This window comes from Rhipicephalus microplus, chromosome 5 (genome assembly GCF_043290135.1).
Source record: "Rhipicephalus microplus isolate Deutch F79 chromosome 5, USDA_Rmic, whole genome shotgun sequence".
NCBI lineage: Eukaryota > Metazoa > Arthropoda > Arachnida > Ixodida > Ixodidae > Rhipicephalus > Rhipicephalus microplus.
Window position 1 is genome coordinate 57,752,861 of NC_134704.1, and position 16,080 is coordinate 57,768,940.

The 16,080-nt window shown below is 42.5% G+C and overlaps 1 protein-coding gene across 1 annotated transcript in view; it reads left to right on the plus strand.

Annotated features, from left to right (window-relative positions):
- Positions 1-12,150, plus strand: part of LOC119174508 (protein eva-1) — a 285,300-nt gene extending 273,150 nt beyond the window's left edge. The window contains exons 6-8 of the mRNA XM_037425440.2: positions 1,701-1,859; positions 3,543-3,713; positions 5,274-12,150. Of these exons, the coding sequence (XP_037281337.2) occupies positions 1,701-1,859; positions 3,543-3,713; positions 5,274-5,602 (659 nt within the window). The 3' untranslated portion in view covers positions 5,603-12,150. The remainder of the gene's footprint in view (positions 1-1,700; positions 1,860-3,542; positions 3,714-5,273) is intronic.
- Positions 12,151-16,080: the final 3,930 nt, after the last annotated feature.

Consider the following 16,080-nt stretch of genomic DNA (forward strand, 5'->3'; position numbering starts at 1 on the left):
AATGTGTAACGCGACTGGATCACGGTGCTGCCCGTTCTTGCAATTCTCTCTTTTTAATGCATCGGCCGGGATACTGACAACGCAGTGTTGTGCCTAATTAGAAAGACGACGTTGGTTGGACGACTGTAATTTGTGCAATTTACAGCAACTATAGATCACCGTTAACTGCACATCGGGAGCTGTAGTACAAATTTCAAATTGGCCGCCACCGCTTCCAAAGTTGCCGACAAAGTCCCTAGGTGGCAGAGCTAACGCAGCAGCAAGTTTTGTTTGCTGGGAAAAACAAGAGATGGCAGTAGTGTCGCATAGCCTCAGGATAGTGGCGGGAAAACTTATCATAAATTTAAACGGGCCGCTTCCGCCTTTCACCGCTGTCCAGTATTTAGAGATATTGTGTTTCAAATTAATTGTTCTCAGTTTTAGACCAATCATTAAAAGGAATTGCTCATGTGACGCGCAAAGTCGCCCTGGCACAAGAGATATCGGAATAATATTTAAAAGATATCACTTAGAACGTAAAAGCTTCCTGCATCAGGATGCTTGACCTCTTAAACCTCATTAGTGTTGATCAAGCTTAAAAGCATATGAGCAGTTTTTCTGACAAATACGCGGGAAAAATTGTACATCTTTATTATTGTTACTTTGTCCCAAGAGTGGGGAAATATTGATTGAGAATAAAGTGAAGAAATGGCACAAAGGTCGATGAGCTTCCGGTTTACTATCCTACTCGAATGAATTAATTCTACGGCCATGAAGATATTCTTGCTCGTGAGAGTGAGCTGTAGTTAGGCACACAGTGAAATAAGGCGTGGTTTGAAAATGTGTAATAAATCTCACTACTTGGTGTATACAGAAGTATTTGGTATGGGAACTCATTTGGCAGGTAAACCTAGAGCACTTTTCGTGTCGACCGTGACAGCTAACATAAAGCTTAGGCGATTGATACATATATGGGGTTTATGGTCCCAAAACCACCATATGATCATGAGAGACGTCCTAGTGGAGGGCTCCGGAAATTTCGATCGCCGGGGATTCTTTAACGTGCACCCAAACCTGAGCACACGGGCCTACAGCATTTTCACCTTCATCAAAAATGCAGCCGCCGAAGCCGGGGTGTAGAAATTTTAGGTGAACAAAATCAAAGCGTTATTCGTTCCCACCAGTGGTTCTGTATTGCCCTCTAAAAGTGGGGATGTTAGCCCACCTGACAACTGAGCACCATTTGCATTTCTGTAAGGGTGTGAAATGTGTTGAGGGTGTAGAGAACTCCATCAGCTACTGCGGCTTCTGTGTCGTGGGTTTTATTGCGTTAAAGATGAGATCGCCGGCCGAGGCGAGAAGAAAATGTATACAAAAGAGGCGGCAGCGATGCACCCATACCACAGGTCACGTAACACACATTTTGTTTTATATTTGAGTATTTGGAACACCGAAAGTAAGGGCTCCATCGGAAGAGATACAAGAGCGCTCGCCACTCGATCGTTGCTCCACCTCAGGGATATACCAGGGTACAAGAACGCCGAGCTGCAAGTGGCAACGGCAGAGACCCACCTCACGATTTAGGGCCACGTCTGATTTTTGACTACGGGCTTGTTCTTTAAACTGCTTGTGATACTTGACAAGCGTAGCGTACATGCGTTTCCAGGCTTTCGTCTCGTATTCACAGGCAGTGCGAACTTGTAGTGGCATTCACTATGCAGTGCCTAAGGAGATACTGAAGGACTTGGACATCGGTGGCAGCGACTCGGCCAAGGACAAACTGGACGAAGACGAGGAGGGGTACGTGGAAGAGGCCCGCTACCAGCCGTCCACTTTCAGTCCCGCCGGAGACCCGTACGCATCGGCCAAGCCTCTTCCAGGTAAGCAGAGCGCTTGCTCGTACTTGTACTGCTTTTTGCTCACGGCGATTGTTTTGCGTTGAGGTTCCGCACGCATTACTCATTGTTATTGTTCATATCGAAGCTCTTACGCTTGAGTTCCGTTTGCTCTGCTCCTAACCAACTGGGACGAAACGGCGTACAACCTCCAAGTTATTCAGGTCGTTCCGGAGGTCGCTTATCTGTACGTATAAAAACGTTATTTTGGGTCATCTGCAATGCGGTCTCCATAAAAAGAGGTAAATTAGAAAAATGTAAGCTTAAAACGTTCGTTGTTCAGAATATGTCCTTGTTAATGAGCATCGAAAATACCAATGTTCATTTGTGTTCGTCTCATCTTTTTCTTGTGTATCACTTCCTCAGTTTGTTTTGTTCATTTTTTGCTTACATGGGTTGCAATGATTGTACCCTTCGATGAAGCAGTGCTGTAGTGGCTTGTTTGCTACCACACGTGGAGTACCTGAGAGAATTCGTGTGCTTGAGTGCTGTTCTGTGTCGCTATGAGGAAAGACGCATGTTTATCCTCTCATTTTTAGTGCCCCTCGCAGCTTTTTATGAGGTGCCGGCATATATTTTGCAACAATTAAAAAACCGCAATAGCAGCTGAAACGAACGTTCTGGTGCGCCGTCAAACAAAACCGCAGTATACAGTGTTGCAGGGACACTGACATCGAACATTTCATTTGGCGGTGCCTGCAGTTTGACAGAGAAAGAAAAGAGATGATACGCAGCTTGCAGAAAGGTTGTCACAAGCACGAGGCATTGGAAGATGTCATCTCTCCTGAGGGACCCACGGCGACGAGGAAGAGCGTGCAACGTATCCTGATGACTTTCCTGCGAGGCACTTGACTCAGTGACATTTGGCGACTGACCCCTTTAATTTAAGAGATGTTCAGGCGGAACAATTGCCGGCGTTATAGGCCAGGCTGACCCCGCCTTGGCAATACCACCACCACCGCCGCCACTGATTTATGATTCGTTGAAGAATCTCCAGTGTTCTGAAAATGAAAGTATTGAGAGCACTTACAAAAGTCCTTATAGGCTACTATATATGTATACATTGAATTCACCAGAACCTATTTATTGCGACAGCAGAAACGGACAGGAAATGGCTCATCCCGTCCCACGATAATCTTGATGAGTGCACCTGATTGCAATAAAAAGGTATTTTTATGCCAAGTCTGGTGGATACATATTATTGCGTGTTGATAATAAAATGTATACATGTAGTGCTCATATAACTCCTACCAGCCGTTTCTTCCCGGCGTCACGAATGTAATATGAGTGCTACTTAGAAGAGATAATGTTCGCAGTTTCTCAATGACAATTGTATTTTATCTTACTTGTAGCATTCTCATACTGGAGCATTCACCATTTATTCTGCGACAAAAAGAAATGTTGGCGTGTTTATAAACGTTTGTCGGAGTGAGCGGCAGTGAGACAGCGAATTTAGAGGTCTCCAATCTCTTGAATTGTTCATATGTGAGAATCAATCTCTGAAACTATATTAACATAAGTCTGTCTATTAATTGACAAACAATTATTTGGTTGAGAAACGTCACCTTAATCGTACAAACGATGCAGAACAGCCGATCAGTTGCGCTGAGCTGCTTACTCTTCTTTATTAACTAAACTTCTGCATCTTCTATTACACTTATTCCCCAGCGCGGCCAATGGACCGAAATGCGCTACCAGTGGCGCCAAACAAGAAGAACGACGTACAGAGTGACCGGACCGCTGAAGACGAAAAGCACGTTAACTGCACGTTGGGCGGCAACGGTCACCGAGCTGTGGGCTTCGTCACCGAATGGGTCGCTGCATACAAGTTTATACAAGGTGTGTTTATGAGACTGCCATTTCATTTAAACAGCAATTATACAGACGCACGATGTCTATTCACACCGTAGTCATCGCCGTTGTCGCACCGTTCCGCTCCCGGCACGCGCGCTACTTGAGCGGAGTGTGTTAGAGGGCCACGATGTACATTTGAAAGAAATGAGTATGTAGAAGTGGTTACTGACCAAGCAAGATGGAAAACAAAGAGACGTTTCGAAACCGACATGGGTTCCTTGTTCACAAAGAGTGTGAACAAGGAGCGTCTCTGTGTTTTTTCACCTTGACTTGGTCGGTGACCTTATCTACATGTTCGCCATGATACCTGACCAGACGAACTTTCGTCGAGCTTTTGACTACATATTCGACAGAGGTATTCAAGCACAACGATTGTTGTCGATACTTCATGCTTCCGACAAATATTTAATTTTTCTTTTTAGGCAAACGCAAAAAGCAGTCAGCTCAGAATAAAATATTTTTGACTATTCGTGCAGTGATCCCACTTTTATTTAACCACTGGTTTGATGAGATTGAACAATAAGTTGCATATTGAATGGGGTAGTCATAAATGTAAAAATTATTCCAGAGATACACACATTCGCAATACGAATCAACTTCTTGGGACTGTTCTCTCCGCATGTGGTCATGTGGTGCATTAAGCTTGGTTGTTATTCGAATCCTATTAACCATTGTGGCAGCGTGCACAGCAGCTTACTACGGTGCCACGAGGGGGTTACGTGGTGTTATTTTAGGAAGTGTATACTTGACCATGTGCCCTCCGAAATTAATTCGGATGGTAATAATTGTCATTTTTCGAGTTGTAGTACTGGCGAGCATTTTCAGAGGAAATAATAACAAACGCGAATTATGGCAGTAAGCTGCGTGACTTCTGGCATGTGGGATTATTTGAAGACGTGGCTTCAGGGTCATCCAAGCTATATGGCAATTATTGTTTTCCGCCATTTCTCATTCTTACATCATTCACTTTCACCTCTCATGTGGGGCATTTTTGACACCATTGTCTTGCATGAGGCACGGGACAATGACATTTGGATAACGCAGCCCAAACATTCTGCCGAAACTAGGACCAGTTTCGTGTCTACGTCAGTGGTAGCACTTCAGTCATTCCCGCAACCAGGAGCGTTACAGTGTTAAATGACAAGTATACGCAGCTGTCACTACGCTTGTTTGTTGCTTGGAGAAACCTATTTTGTCACTAGTGGGGACATTTTTCTCAAACTGCTGACACTTCACTATTCGACGATGAATTTTCTAATACCCTACATTTTAAGAATGTCCTCCTCAGAAATGAAAACTGAGGCACATTTTTTTTTCTGTCGCTGTACACTATAAATAGATCAAAAGAATTACCGTTAAACGTAATTGAGGAGTTTGGGAATCAGGCCTGATTTACGGTTTGGCTGAAGGGTATTGGCTAGGCTACCAAAGTGGCTTATGGTAGCTCTGCAGAGTAAACAAGTCATAATAGTCTGTTATGAGTCAATTTGAATGAGAAGGCAGCAAAATATCGAACTGTCGACACCTACCATTTCTACTCTGCAGCGAACAAGGAGAAATTCATCTTGTACGTGACGCTGAGCGTGGGCTGTGGCGTGGTCGCGTTCCTCGTGGTGCTCTCGGCCCGGCTGTACGTGCAGCGACGCCGGGACAGGCAGCGAGCCAAAGCCAAGTGTTCGGAACCGTTGTCCTGCTCCTTCGACGATTCTGATGGCGGCGGGGGTGGAGACCAGTTCGACGTCACCGGGGGCCGTCACGCCCACACCATCGAAGTGGTGCGGTACGCCAACAGGTCCGGGATGCGTCGCCAGGACAGCGACACGCATCCTCGGGCTCCCATGTCGCGGTCCATGAACAACTACTACTACAGCTAGTGGTAATGGGCCGAGGAGGTGACACGTTTCGCGCTGCCCCTGTTTATTTAATTGATTTTTTTCTCCCTTTCCTCGTCTGGTCACCCCCTCGAGCCGCCGAAGTGCGCGCAGCCAGGATCACGTTGACGCCAAAGATTAACTATACGGGATTGAACTCAAGCGAGCGTATTAACAGCACCTCTCTGTGGAAGAACTCAGCCGAGATCGTGTCGTGTCCAGTCGGCAGTGGTTGTGCCAGCTGCTTGGTGAATATGTTTCTTCGAAACGCCGGCGATTGATCCACACATCGCTGGCTACTTTTGTGCAAAGAGAGCCACGAAGGGAGAGAATCGAAGACGAAACAAATGACCAGTGTTTTGCAGGTGTCTTAACAGTCCGCGCCTGTTCGTCATCTCGGCACGCCATCGTCTGTCTACTCCAAAGGGCACGTGCGTCAGTGGTACTTGTACAGGAACGACAACGTATGGCACTAAGTACTGTCACCTTTTTTTTGAGGTATTGAAGAAATGTCTCACTATGTGTAGTTCGCGCAAACAGCTGATTGCTGGTGACATTTTTACCCCGGCAGAATAGAGTTGACGTGTGTGTGTAGAGAACATGTGAAAGGCTTGTGCGTTTGCAGGAATTTCTATTGGGACTACTGACTGACATGTAACCGGCTATTTGCGGTGGGATGCTTGTATAATGGGACTACGGGGCTGCGGTGCTCTTGAAAGCTAAAGGCATCAGGCGAAGATCCCCCATAGCGCGACGATGAGCTTCAATTATTTTGTGCAAAGGCCACACCAGACTGTTGTGGAAGAGAGGGACGTGTCATGATTTGTTCACGTTTTATTTTTGCCTCCTTTTTTGTCTTGTTTTCCTCTCCTCTCGTTCTTCCGTTCCTAGAAACGTCATGGTTTTGTGTGCAGTTATAGATGCTTTTTCCGGAGTGTGCAATCTCTTTTTTCTTGTTATTTTGTCCATTAATGTGTTTTAGAATGAAATATATTTACGTAAGCATGTTTTTCTTTCTGCGGAAATATGCCACAAGTTGTTCAGGGGGAAATGAAGTGCAGATTTTTGTTTGTGTTAAGCATACAGTTTGGAACTCTGGAATAATTTATGACGCTGTTTTTTGCAGATGGCTTTTAAGATATAAGTGCAAAAACTCTTGTAAAATTATCACGCATACCTGAACACTAATTCCTAGACCATGAATATGTGTTGCACCATGACGTGCCTTCAGCATCTGATCGTTAGCCGCGGCAACACCCTGTGCGTTTTATTTTAGCTGTAGAAAAAAGATGTCACCTGTTTTCTGTACTCAGTAATTGCGGCTTACATTTGAGCAGACCATAATACAGTGGTTTCACTTCACCGAACGTCTCGAATTGGCATTAGCCGGCAATGTATACTGATATGAATATAAATCATCACTTGGGTAGAGAGATCAGAGTTTATTGAACTGTGACCTGCTTTTCGAACAAATACGTAATTGAGTATTTCACAAGAGTCTGCGAGCTACGTCTCTTCTGATATCTTGTCATCCACAAGTTGCAACTGTGTGCTTACAACTTTGCAGATGAAGTGTATGTTTGTGTATGTTGTTAGTGCTTCCACATATCTTATTTGCACTCATTTTGTCCACATTATCACCTTGTTACAGACCCATTGAACTTTGAAGCAAGCAAACGGGTAAATGTGGCACCATTTAACTGAAAACACCCCACCATTCACAAAGAGAACGTCCTTGAGGACGGATTTTGGAGAGTCGCGCGTAGGTATAGGTGGAGCACTTGTGTCTTTTTCAATGCTTACATTACGCAATCATGTCTGTTTAACGCACATTATCCTGACGTCATGAATTTGTGTGTACAGCTACTGCATTTTGTTCCCACATGTGTACCCTTAGAGATAGATCACTTTCCAGATCTGCTTTACAGTGAAGTGGTATAGAAGCTCTGTGGGGCAGGTTTTACTGCTTTGCCATAGGGTACGGGGCACCCCGAGGGATCACCTTTCCGGCAGAGTACAAAGGGATTGGTACCAAAGGTTGAGGGTGTAGCAGGCTTCTGGCTTGCTTTCACACATCATCAATTTCTGTTTATGGTGAGCCAAACGAGGAACAAGTAGTGTGTGGTGCTGTATTAATATTTATTCAGGCCGAAAATCTGTTGAATTGCTTCTATTGCTGAGGACTGCTGATTTTAGTGAGTGTTCTTTCGTAAACGAGAGTTATGGCATGAGTTCTATGACAAGAGTGCTAAGAGATGCGGCTTAAACTTTTGAGTCAAAGGTGGTGGCATGTGAGATGGGTAGTCAGAAGTTTCCAGCCTTGTAGTTCTAAAATTTCTTCGCATGGCATTGCCTACAGAACGCCGTAAAGCAAACTGAATCTCTGACTAAGAAAATGTTTTTCATGTGAATTGTGTCAAGTAGATGTGGAACTTTCTAGCTACTGCTTCTTGGACGTGAGACTAGTTTTTAAAACAATTTTCTTAAGTCAGTTGCGTGGGCCTCAGTTAGGAGATAATACCATATGTATTAACATCAGGCTTAGTCTTTGCAGTATGGAATAGTTGTCTTTCTTTTTAGTTTATTATTCTTTTTGAGGAATGTGTTCAATTACGAGGCCATGAGCTCTGATCACCAAAAGCTCAGCAGATTTTAGACGTGGTTTGACATATAAAATATTTAATTTAATTCGAAGAAATACGCAGTATGCATGAGTGATATGTTAGGGTTTGATATACTATTATAATTTTCTTTTACGCACGTTCCCACAAGTCTGATGAGCACACAAATCTTTGTTAACTTCATTTTTTTGTGTGTGTGACATGTTCTGCTAACTTTTGACTTGCATGATTGAGACCAGTGGTCACTGCGTTTTGTTTCTGTACAGAATGCACTAGTGTGTATTACATGTACCATATTTGTTGTAAGTATTGGTGTGCTTAACAATGAGTAACTTCTGCACATAGGCATTTTTTCGGCAGATGTACCTCTTGCTGCACAACATATTCCCACCTCCTTGTGACGATAAGTTGGTGCAATCTCTTTTTGGTTAATGTTGAAGGTTGTTTTTCGGTAAGCTTTATATGTCAAGATTTCAGAGTGTCACTCTATGTGGTGGGCCATATGTATCCATACTTTCAAAATTTTGGGAATGAATTTCTTGCATACTGGTAAACAAATGCGAGCAAATATTCAAAAGGTAACTTACTGAAAGCAACAACAAATTAGAACTGAATTGATCGGTAACGAGGGCGTTTATAATACGCGCATGAAAGGTCTTCAGCGTCCGTTCATAGTTTGGTATTACTGGAAGCTAGATTATTCAAGGGCTGTCACTTCGTAGCTGAGTGTTTTAAATAGCAGTGTTTTGGTTATGTGCAGCACTTCTTAGGAGCTCGAAGTGAATTTTTCACATCTCGAATTCCAATTATAGTGTATAAAAGAAGATTAACATTTTGCCATTTTAAAGTATATTTCTTCACATAAAAAAAAAATGTTGAATCGAATGCCGTGGTTTCGTGCCACCGGATTTTACGCTCATGGCAATAGTAGATAGTTATAATTTTGGTGCATACATGCCCCTTTTTATGTTCCCGTTTTCTTTATACCCTGCAAATCTCCTTAAATGTTTCGTATTGTTTTGTCAGTATGAACAAATCGTCTGCAGAATTCACTTTTGTAGGTGTGTTGTGGTACACATCATCTGCATAAATATTGTTGTAGTATTGATGCAGCGTTTTGAAATGAAGGGTACTGCTTGTGGCCAGCAAGAATACTTTTTTTTAGGAAAGATATGCTGTTCGTATGTAAATACGAATACAAATATTGTAAATATATAATTAGCTAAGTTAGTCTGGGCTATGTGCAACATTAGGTGTGGAAAACATATATGTATTATACTTGTTTCTCAGCTTTTTTGTGTTTTGTCTTAAAATTTTCTGGCGGACACAGCGGTTGAAGAAGTTTCGTTAAATACAGTTGTTTGTGTGCTATTTCTTATTTTGAGTACCTCGTATGGTTACCAAATGTATTATGGAGCATTTATAGTGTAGACAGTATTTATAACAAGTTTATGACATTTAAACGACTGCATCTTAAGCTGTTATTTCACAGCTAAAAGTATTACTTTGCGCTCTTCTAGATAATATTTTTGCACCAAAATATTATCAAGGGAACCTGTGCGTTACGTTCTCAATTTTCGGGATCAAATTTGGCTTAAGTACATACCCGTTCATTGTTCACAATTTTCAGGCCTTTCGTAGACAAAGAAGACCGAGAAAGGAGTTTTAACGCACGTTTTTCTCTTTGTTCCTCACAAATGTAGGAGTCAAAGGCCAATTCTTCATTACATCGTTTGTGAAACATCGAAAGACGATGTTTAGCTGTTATCATTTAATGAAGTGCGTGACACACCAGATAATGAAGAACTGCTAGAATTTAATGTCAGCATACTTAGTGATGTGGTGTGGCAATGAGCCAGTGAACACTTTCGATCTTGTGGACACACTTACTACAGTACGTTACAGTTAGCAAGCATTCGGGAAGCCTAGCTTTGGGTACGTTTACTTAAAATTTTGAATGGACGCTGTGCCGAATAGTGAAGCACAGTCACACTCTTCGCCGTCTGCCAAGACGACTTGAGTAAGGTGAATTTTCGAACTCTATTTAGCTTAGAAATGTGGCGGTTCGGGATAGTTGGTATTACGTGACGATTGTTACGGCGCGAGAACACAACAACAAAGCGACAAGGTGACGAGCGCTTGTCTCCCTCTTGTCCCGTTGTCATCGTTCTGTTCTCGCGCTATAGCTATCGTCCTTATTCAGCTGTCGAGGGGACAATAATTTAGGTATGCCCCGCTTAGTTTAATCGATTGCTCGCGTGAAAATTTTTTGAAAAGAAAGCGGCTGTTCAACGTACCACGTGTTCCACGCCCATTGATTCTAGCTGCAAATGGGCCTGGACTGATATTGTTTCTTACTTGTACAGTATTTATTATGAACCCTATGAATGTACGACGTCAGTATGAGAGGGTACGCATGGCCAGTCTCGATAATTGTTATGGCTTTGTGCATGCATTTCACTGAAGTGGGGATGGCAAAACAGAAATTGAAGAAAATGAGTTTGGCAAGCTCAATTCGCATGCCTTGCAGTTTGTCCTATTTCTCATTAGAAATGCACTGATTAGAGCAGTGAGATTATTTTTTCAGAAGTGTTATAATAAGTCGATTTATGTTAATGGCGGTAGCACTATATTTAATTGATAAACATGTAATGTTGTCGGGATTTAAACATACATGATTTTCTTTGAATGAGATTTCTTCCATAACATGTAAATAATTAAAAAAAAAGCCAGGCAATGACATGCAGTGGTAGCTTTTTTTTAGAATATACAGGAACGATGTCTTTCGCAAAACAAGGCACTGTTTCGATCCTCGCAAAATGCGCTCAGTGAACGCTACATCATGATTGGTTAAGCTTTGTTACAACATACTCAAAGAAAAAAAATATATATGCAAGGATTTAAAGCAGTCACAGTAATGCAAGTGTAAAGATGTAAAGTTCGAGTTCTTTTTATCAAATACTGGTGCAGTCCTATGCTTCATCAGAAGTAAGCTTTCATGGGCTGGCTTCTCGCGAAACATTTTCATAGATTTGCTATATATATCTCTCATCCTATATTCTATCCCGATTACCTGTTGGCCTTTCACGATGTGATGGCAAAAATTTTCTCAACTGCTGTGAATAAACTGCGCAGATTTTTTCGTTACTTCGGTGGAGCGAAAAGCAATAAATTGGCACTGCTTACAGTAGAACAGTGGACAGAAAACAAACGAAATACAAGCACATTCTGCCTATATTTTCTGTTTGTGACCCGCAATCGCATTCGCAGCTTGTCGATAGGTGCATTAACGCCCATAAGCTGTGTGTTCAAGCCTGGTCATTGATATGTTACTGAATAACCCTTAAATTGTCACGCATGAAAAAGAAACAGTTCTCTGTGTAGTTGATTTCAGTAAGCCAGCGTTTCAACCTGCGTTGATGCTACGACGTGTTACACATTCATGTGGGCATCAGGCCATCATTATCTACGGAGGCCAGAAGACTGCGTTTATTTGAAACGAAAAGATGCATGCTAGTTTAGAAGATCCTTTAAAGGTGTTTTTTGTAATGTTTTGTATGCATCAGCTAGTCTTGCGTGCATGTGTGCCAAGTGTTGTCATATAGCTTGTGGAAGCCGGTATTCGCCGTACTTGCTCAACGTCCCACAACAGGGAATGGCATATCTTCCAAGCACACGATTGCAAAAAGAACTGAAAACAAAAAAATGAGTGCCGAATGAAATATTGAGACTCCATGAGTGAAAGGTTAACTGATACTTCTATTGTGTGTAAATAAACAGTATACCTTTTTACCGAAAATCTACCAAAGCTCTACGTGTTTCATTGTGGGACACTTTCTTTTATTTTTTTGCCTTTGTATCAAGTGGAAAAAATGAAAATGCGTGTCGGGACATTTACACCACGATGTTAATAAAGAGCACTCACTATTTTGTTACTGTCATTGTGCTTATTTTCTCGCGCGACATTGCAATCTGGTGTCCTTCAATTTTGTCGAGTTCCAACTCGTTCTTTGCGACGCGCATACAGAGTTATCCTCGTGTGGTAAAACAGTGCATTGTTTTTTCACGGCCTCTCAAAGACGTGAACGAATATATTTGAAAGTGCATGAACATCTCTGTGATAACTAAAAATGGTGTGCGAACAGCTTCTTTTGAGACCTATTTTAAGCTGCAGATGCACATAGCTTGTGCTGACCTGGTATTTGTCACTGAATGCGTCTCCACGGTAAACAATATGAAACGAACCCTCCAGCGGCATTTTTTTCTCACCCACACACATTCATCGACCGCGATATGAATCCATGGTAAATTATGTGCACCGACAAAAGTTGTCAGAAGCAGCGCTTATTTCTGTTTTGAAGTCCATAGTGCAGGTGTTATGAAACTCACGGACAATGTTTTTTTTTTTTTTGGGGGGGGGGGGTCTGTTTTTTCTGCGTGTGTGCGTTGCCTACCACGAAATATGTAATAGTGAAATATAGTGTACCTCTGTACGGAATGGGTGATGGTGCACCTTTTCACATCACAACGTTGCTGCTGCAGGTCAAGCCTCGTTTACTCTGGTCACCATCTTACAAGAAAAGGTCCGACAAAAAGAATGCTGACATTGAACATAAGACATGACAGATAACGTGTGAAAGCAACTGTGTCCCCAGCCAATCGATATCGATTCATTCACCAAATATAGTCTTTTTACGCAATAATGTTGAAATTTCATATGCAACACCTATTCTGTGGAAAGTCATGAAGCTAACTAGCATTTTCTGACCATGCTGAAAGTGTTGCTGGGGCTCTTTAGGAAGAAGAAGAAGAAGCACCTGAAATCTCGGGCACACACACCCACGCTGCGGGATACCGTTTAATCTGTAACATGGCGCCGAGTTGTGGCTGGTGTCTTCTTTTTCTCTGCTTCATCCCCACATGCACTATACTTCACATGAAGACGTTACCTTGGTAGGTTTATAAGGCTACTTTGATATCCAGTGAAGCACAGGACAAACTTGGATAAATTTGCACTGGCAACCGTAAAATAACACAGAGTTCACGTCCTAAATTATGCGCAGAATGACTACAACAGAACGATCACGACGGCCGGATGACAAGACAGCGGATAAATGATCCCAATGGCGTGATGATAACAAAATCTATTCGAGGGCGTGTTGTTAGTGCCAGACGAAGCATGGAGGAAATAAACATAAAGAGCTGATGGGAACACTTCACCTTATTTATTTCAGAAGTACTGCCAGCCTCACACATGAGGCCTTAGGCAGGGGTGGGTGATACAAAAAAGGAAACAATTATGAAAATACAACAGGAAAGAAAACATGTCACGCAGAGCTACACCATCAAGAACTAGTGCATCAAAGTAAAACACCAGCACTTACACAATTGTAGTGGTTTACGCGTACACGTACAGAAACAAAGAAAGAAAAAAAACTATGACGATAAACATCCGTTCATACACAACTAAAAAACAAACATCATGTAACGGTTCAAAATCGGCAACATTTCAAAATACAACGCATTGATATGAAAAAAAGTGATAGAAAGTGGAACATAAATGGAAGCCTGTTCAGGATGCGCTGTGGAATAATAGAGGGCGAAGCGCAAAGAAAGATCAAAGTCAAGTGGGTTGCTGGTGTTTAAGTTTTCCCATGAATGACTGAACGGTTTCGCAGTTCACCAGATCGGCAGAAAGAGCATTCCAGTTAGTGATAGTGCGCAGAAAAAAATGAGTTTTTAAAGGCTTTTGTTTTAAAGGAATACTGCTTCAGTTTTTTTGGATGCTCGGAACTAGTTGATCGGCGGTGAACCGTTTTTATGTACGCGTGCTTGTCCATGCGTAGCCTATCGTGGTAAAGTAAAAACATGTACTTCAATCGATCGTGTTGCCGTCTTGCCTGCAATGTATCCAGGTCAGCTTTTTTTAACAGTTCACTGGGTGACGTAAGAGCACTGTAGTGATTATATACAAATCGGATTGCTTTTCTTTGAATCATTTCAAGTGTTTTGATATTTACTTGGCTTTGAGGGTCCTAAACCACAGATGAGTACATGAGGATCGGACGGATAAAAGTTTTATACGCAATTAATTTCAACTTTGGGGTAGAATTGCGCAAAGAACGTCTTAGAAATGTTAGTTTCTGTAAAGCTTTCTATTCAATGTAGGCAACATGCTCATTCCACTTAAAATCTGCACTTAATGCAACCCTCAAATATTTAATGTTCATGGACTTCATGAACATCATAAGTTACAGACTGAGATGCGCGGAATTCACGCGTCAATAATTTGTTCTAGCTCCCGTCTACGTCTGCGCGCATCATCTGCCGAACCTTCATGCCTCTCTGTACATCTCGTGCTTGTGAAATGCAATGTACGGTACAAGTTGCCTGAATCCGAAAAGAGGTAATGAGAAATGAAAAAGAAAGCTTTGCTTTAGGTATATCGACGTCGCTCTACCAGTTTTACCAAGCGTGTTGCGAACACTTGGAACTGTGCGGCCTCTAGCGCCTTCTAAGGGATCGTCCTCTTCTGTGCCCTTCTGTAGGAACGCCACTCGCGCTTGGAGTCCATGTTACGCCTCGACTGTCACCACGTGATGTCAAACAAAAAAATCCTTTTAAAAACACCTCCGGCATCGACCACATGTCCCGGCGTCCCTCATGTCTGCGACCGACTAGAAGGTGCCAGGGGGGAGGCATTTGCATGGCGACGATCAAAGTGGATCCTAGACACCCAGCGGTGTTTTTTCAGAAGGGAGCCGAAGGGGACGGCCAATTACACAGTTCGAAGGCTTCGCTGCAGTTGTTATAAATGTTTCTCTTTCTACACGATGTCATGCAGCTTAGCTCAGGAATTCTTTATATAACCTTACTATAATTTCTTCACAAAATTGGCGACACCTCACAATTATTGGCTGATCCCCCGCAATGGGTATGAGCCACAGACACTAGGTGAACAACAACAATGGCAGTGTTCCAATTTTTAGACAGTACGTATACAGTCTACGCAGACTGCTTAGAAGACGGCACCGAGCCCATGATGCCCGACAACGGGAACACGTCTTGACGGCTTTTACGCGACAATGCGCCACCTCGCATCGAGAAGAAAAAGTAAAAAATAAACAAGCGGAACAGTTGTACTTTCTGGTGTATTTCGTGTTGAAATCAAAAACAAATAAGCGTTACTCACATTGAACGTCCGAGGAAGCGTTTGCTTGTGTGCAGACGACAACTCCGGTGAGATTCTATCTATATGCGTGATTCACTGAGTCGCCATCTTGTTTAGACAGCAAAGTAGCCTGCATCATATTTGTCACGAAGCTGTCTTCTCGAAGCTGTCTATTTTGCCGGCTACGTGAGAATTGGAATGAGACTTAAGATGGCCGCCGTCCATTTAGCTGTCTATTTAGCCGTCTAAGGTAAGTTTTGGAACACACCCTATGTACATGTCATCCATAGAGTGTCCCAGTTGATGAGAGCTGCAGTCTTCGTGTGTGACATGGAATGCGTGATACTGCAGGTATTATATTATAATGTATCTAACTTACCTGCTTCTCTGTCTCGTCTCCAACACGTTTAAGCAACAGTTGTTCGTGTTGAGTAAGCTCCGAAATACTTCTTAACATACATCTTCATCGTCGTCCAGTGGACATGAGTGACTAAATTCGTAAATTTTTTTTGAGGATGTTAATTTTTCTAAAATGTCTCAACAGCCATACAAATGAAACGCGTTCATTGCAATTGTTTTTTTGCCAACCCATCAGGGAGGGTGTGAGCCGGTGACGTACCTTATGATCATCGTGATCATAATGGAGCTTCGTGCGAAATACTGGAACTATCATCATCAGATTTTTTTTT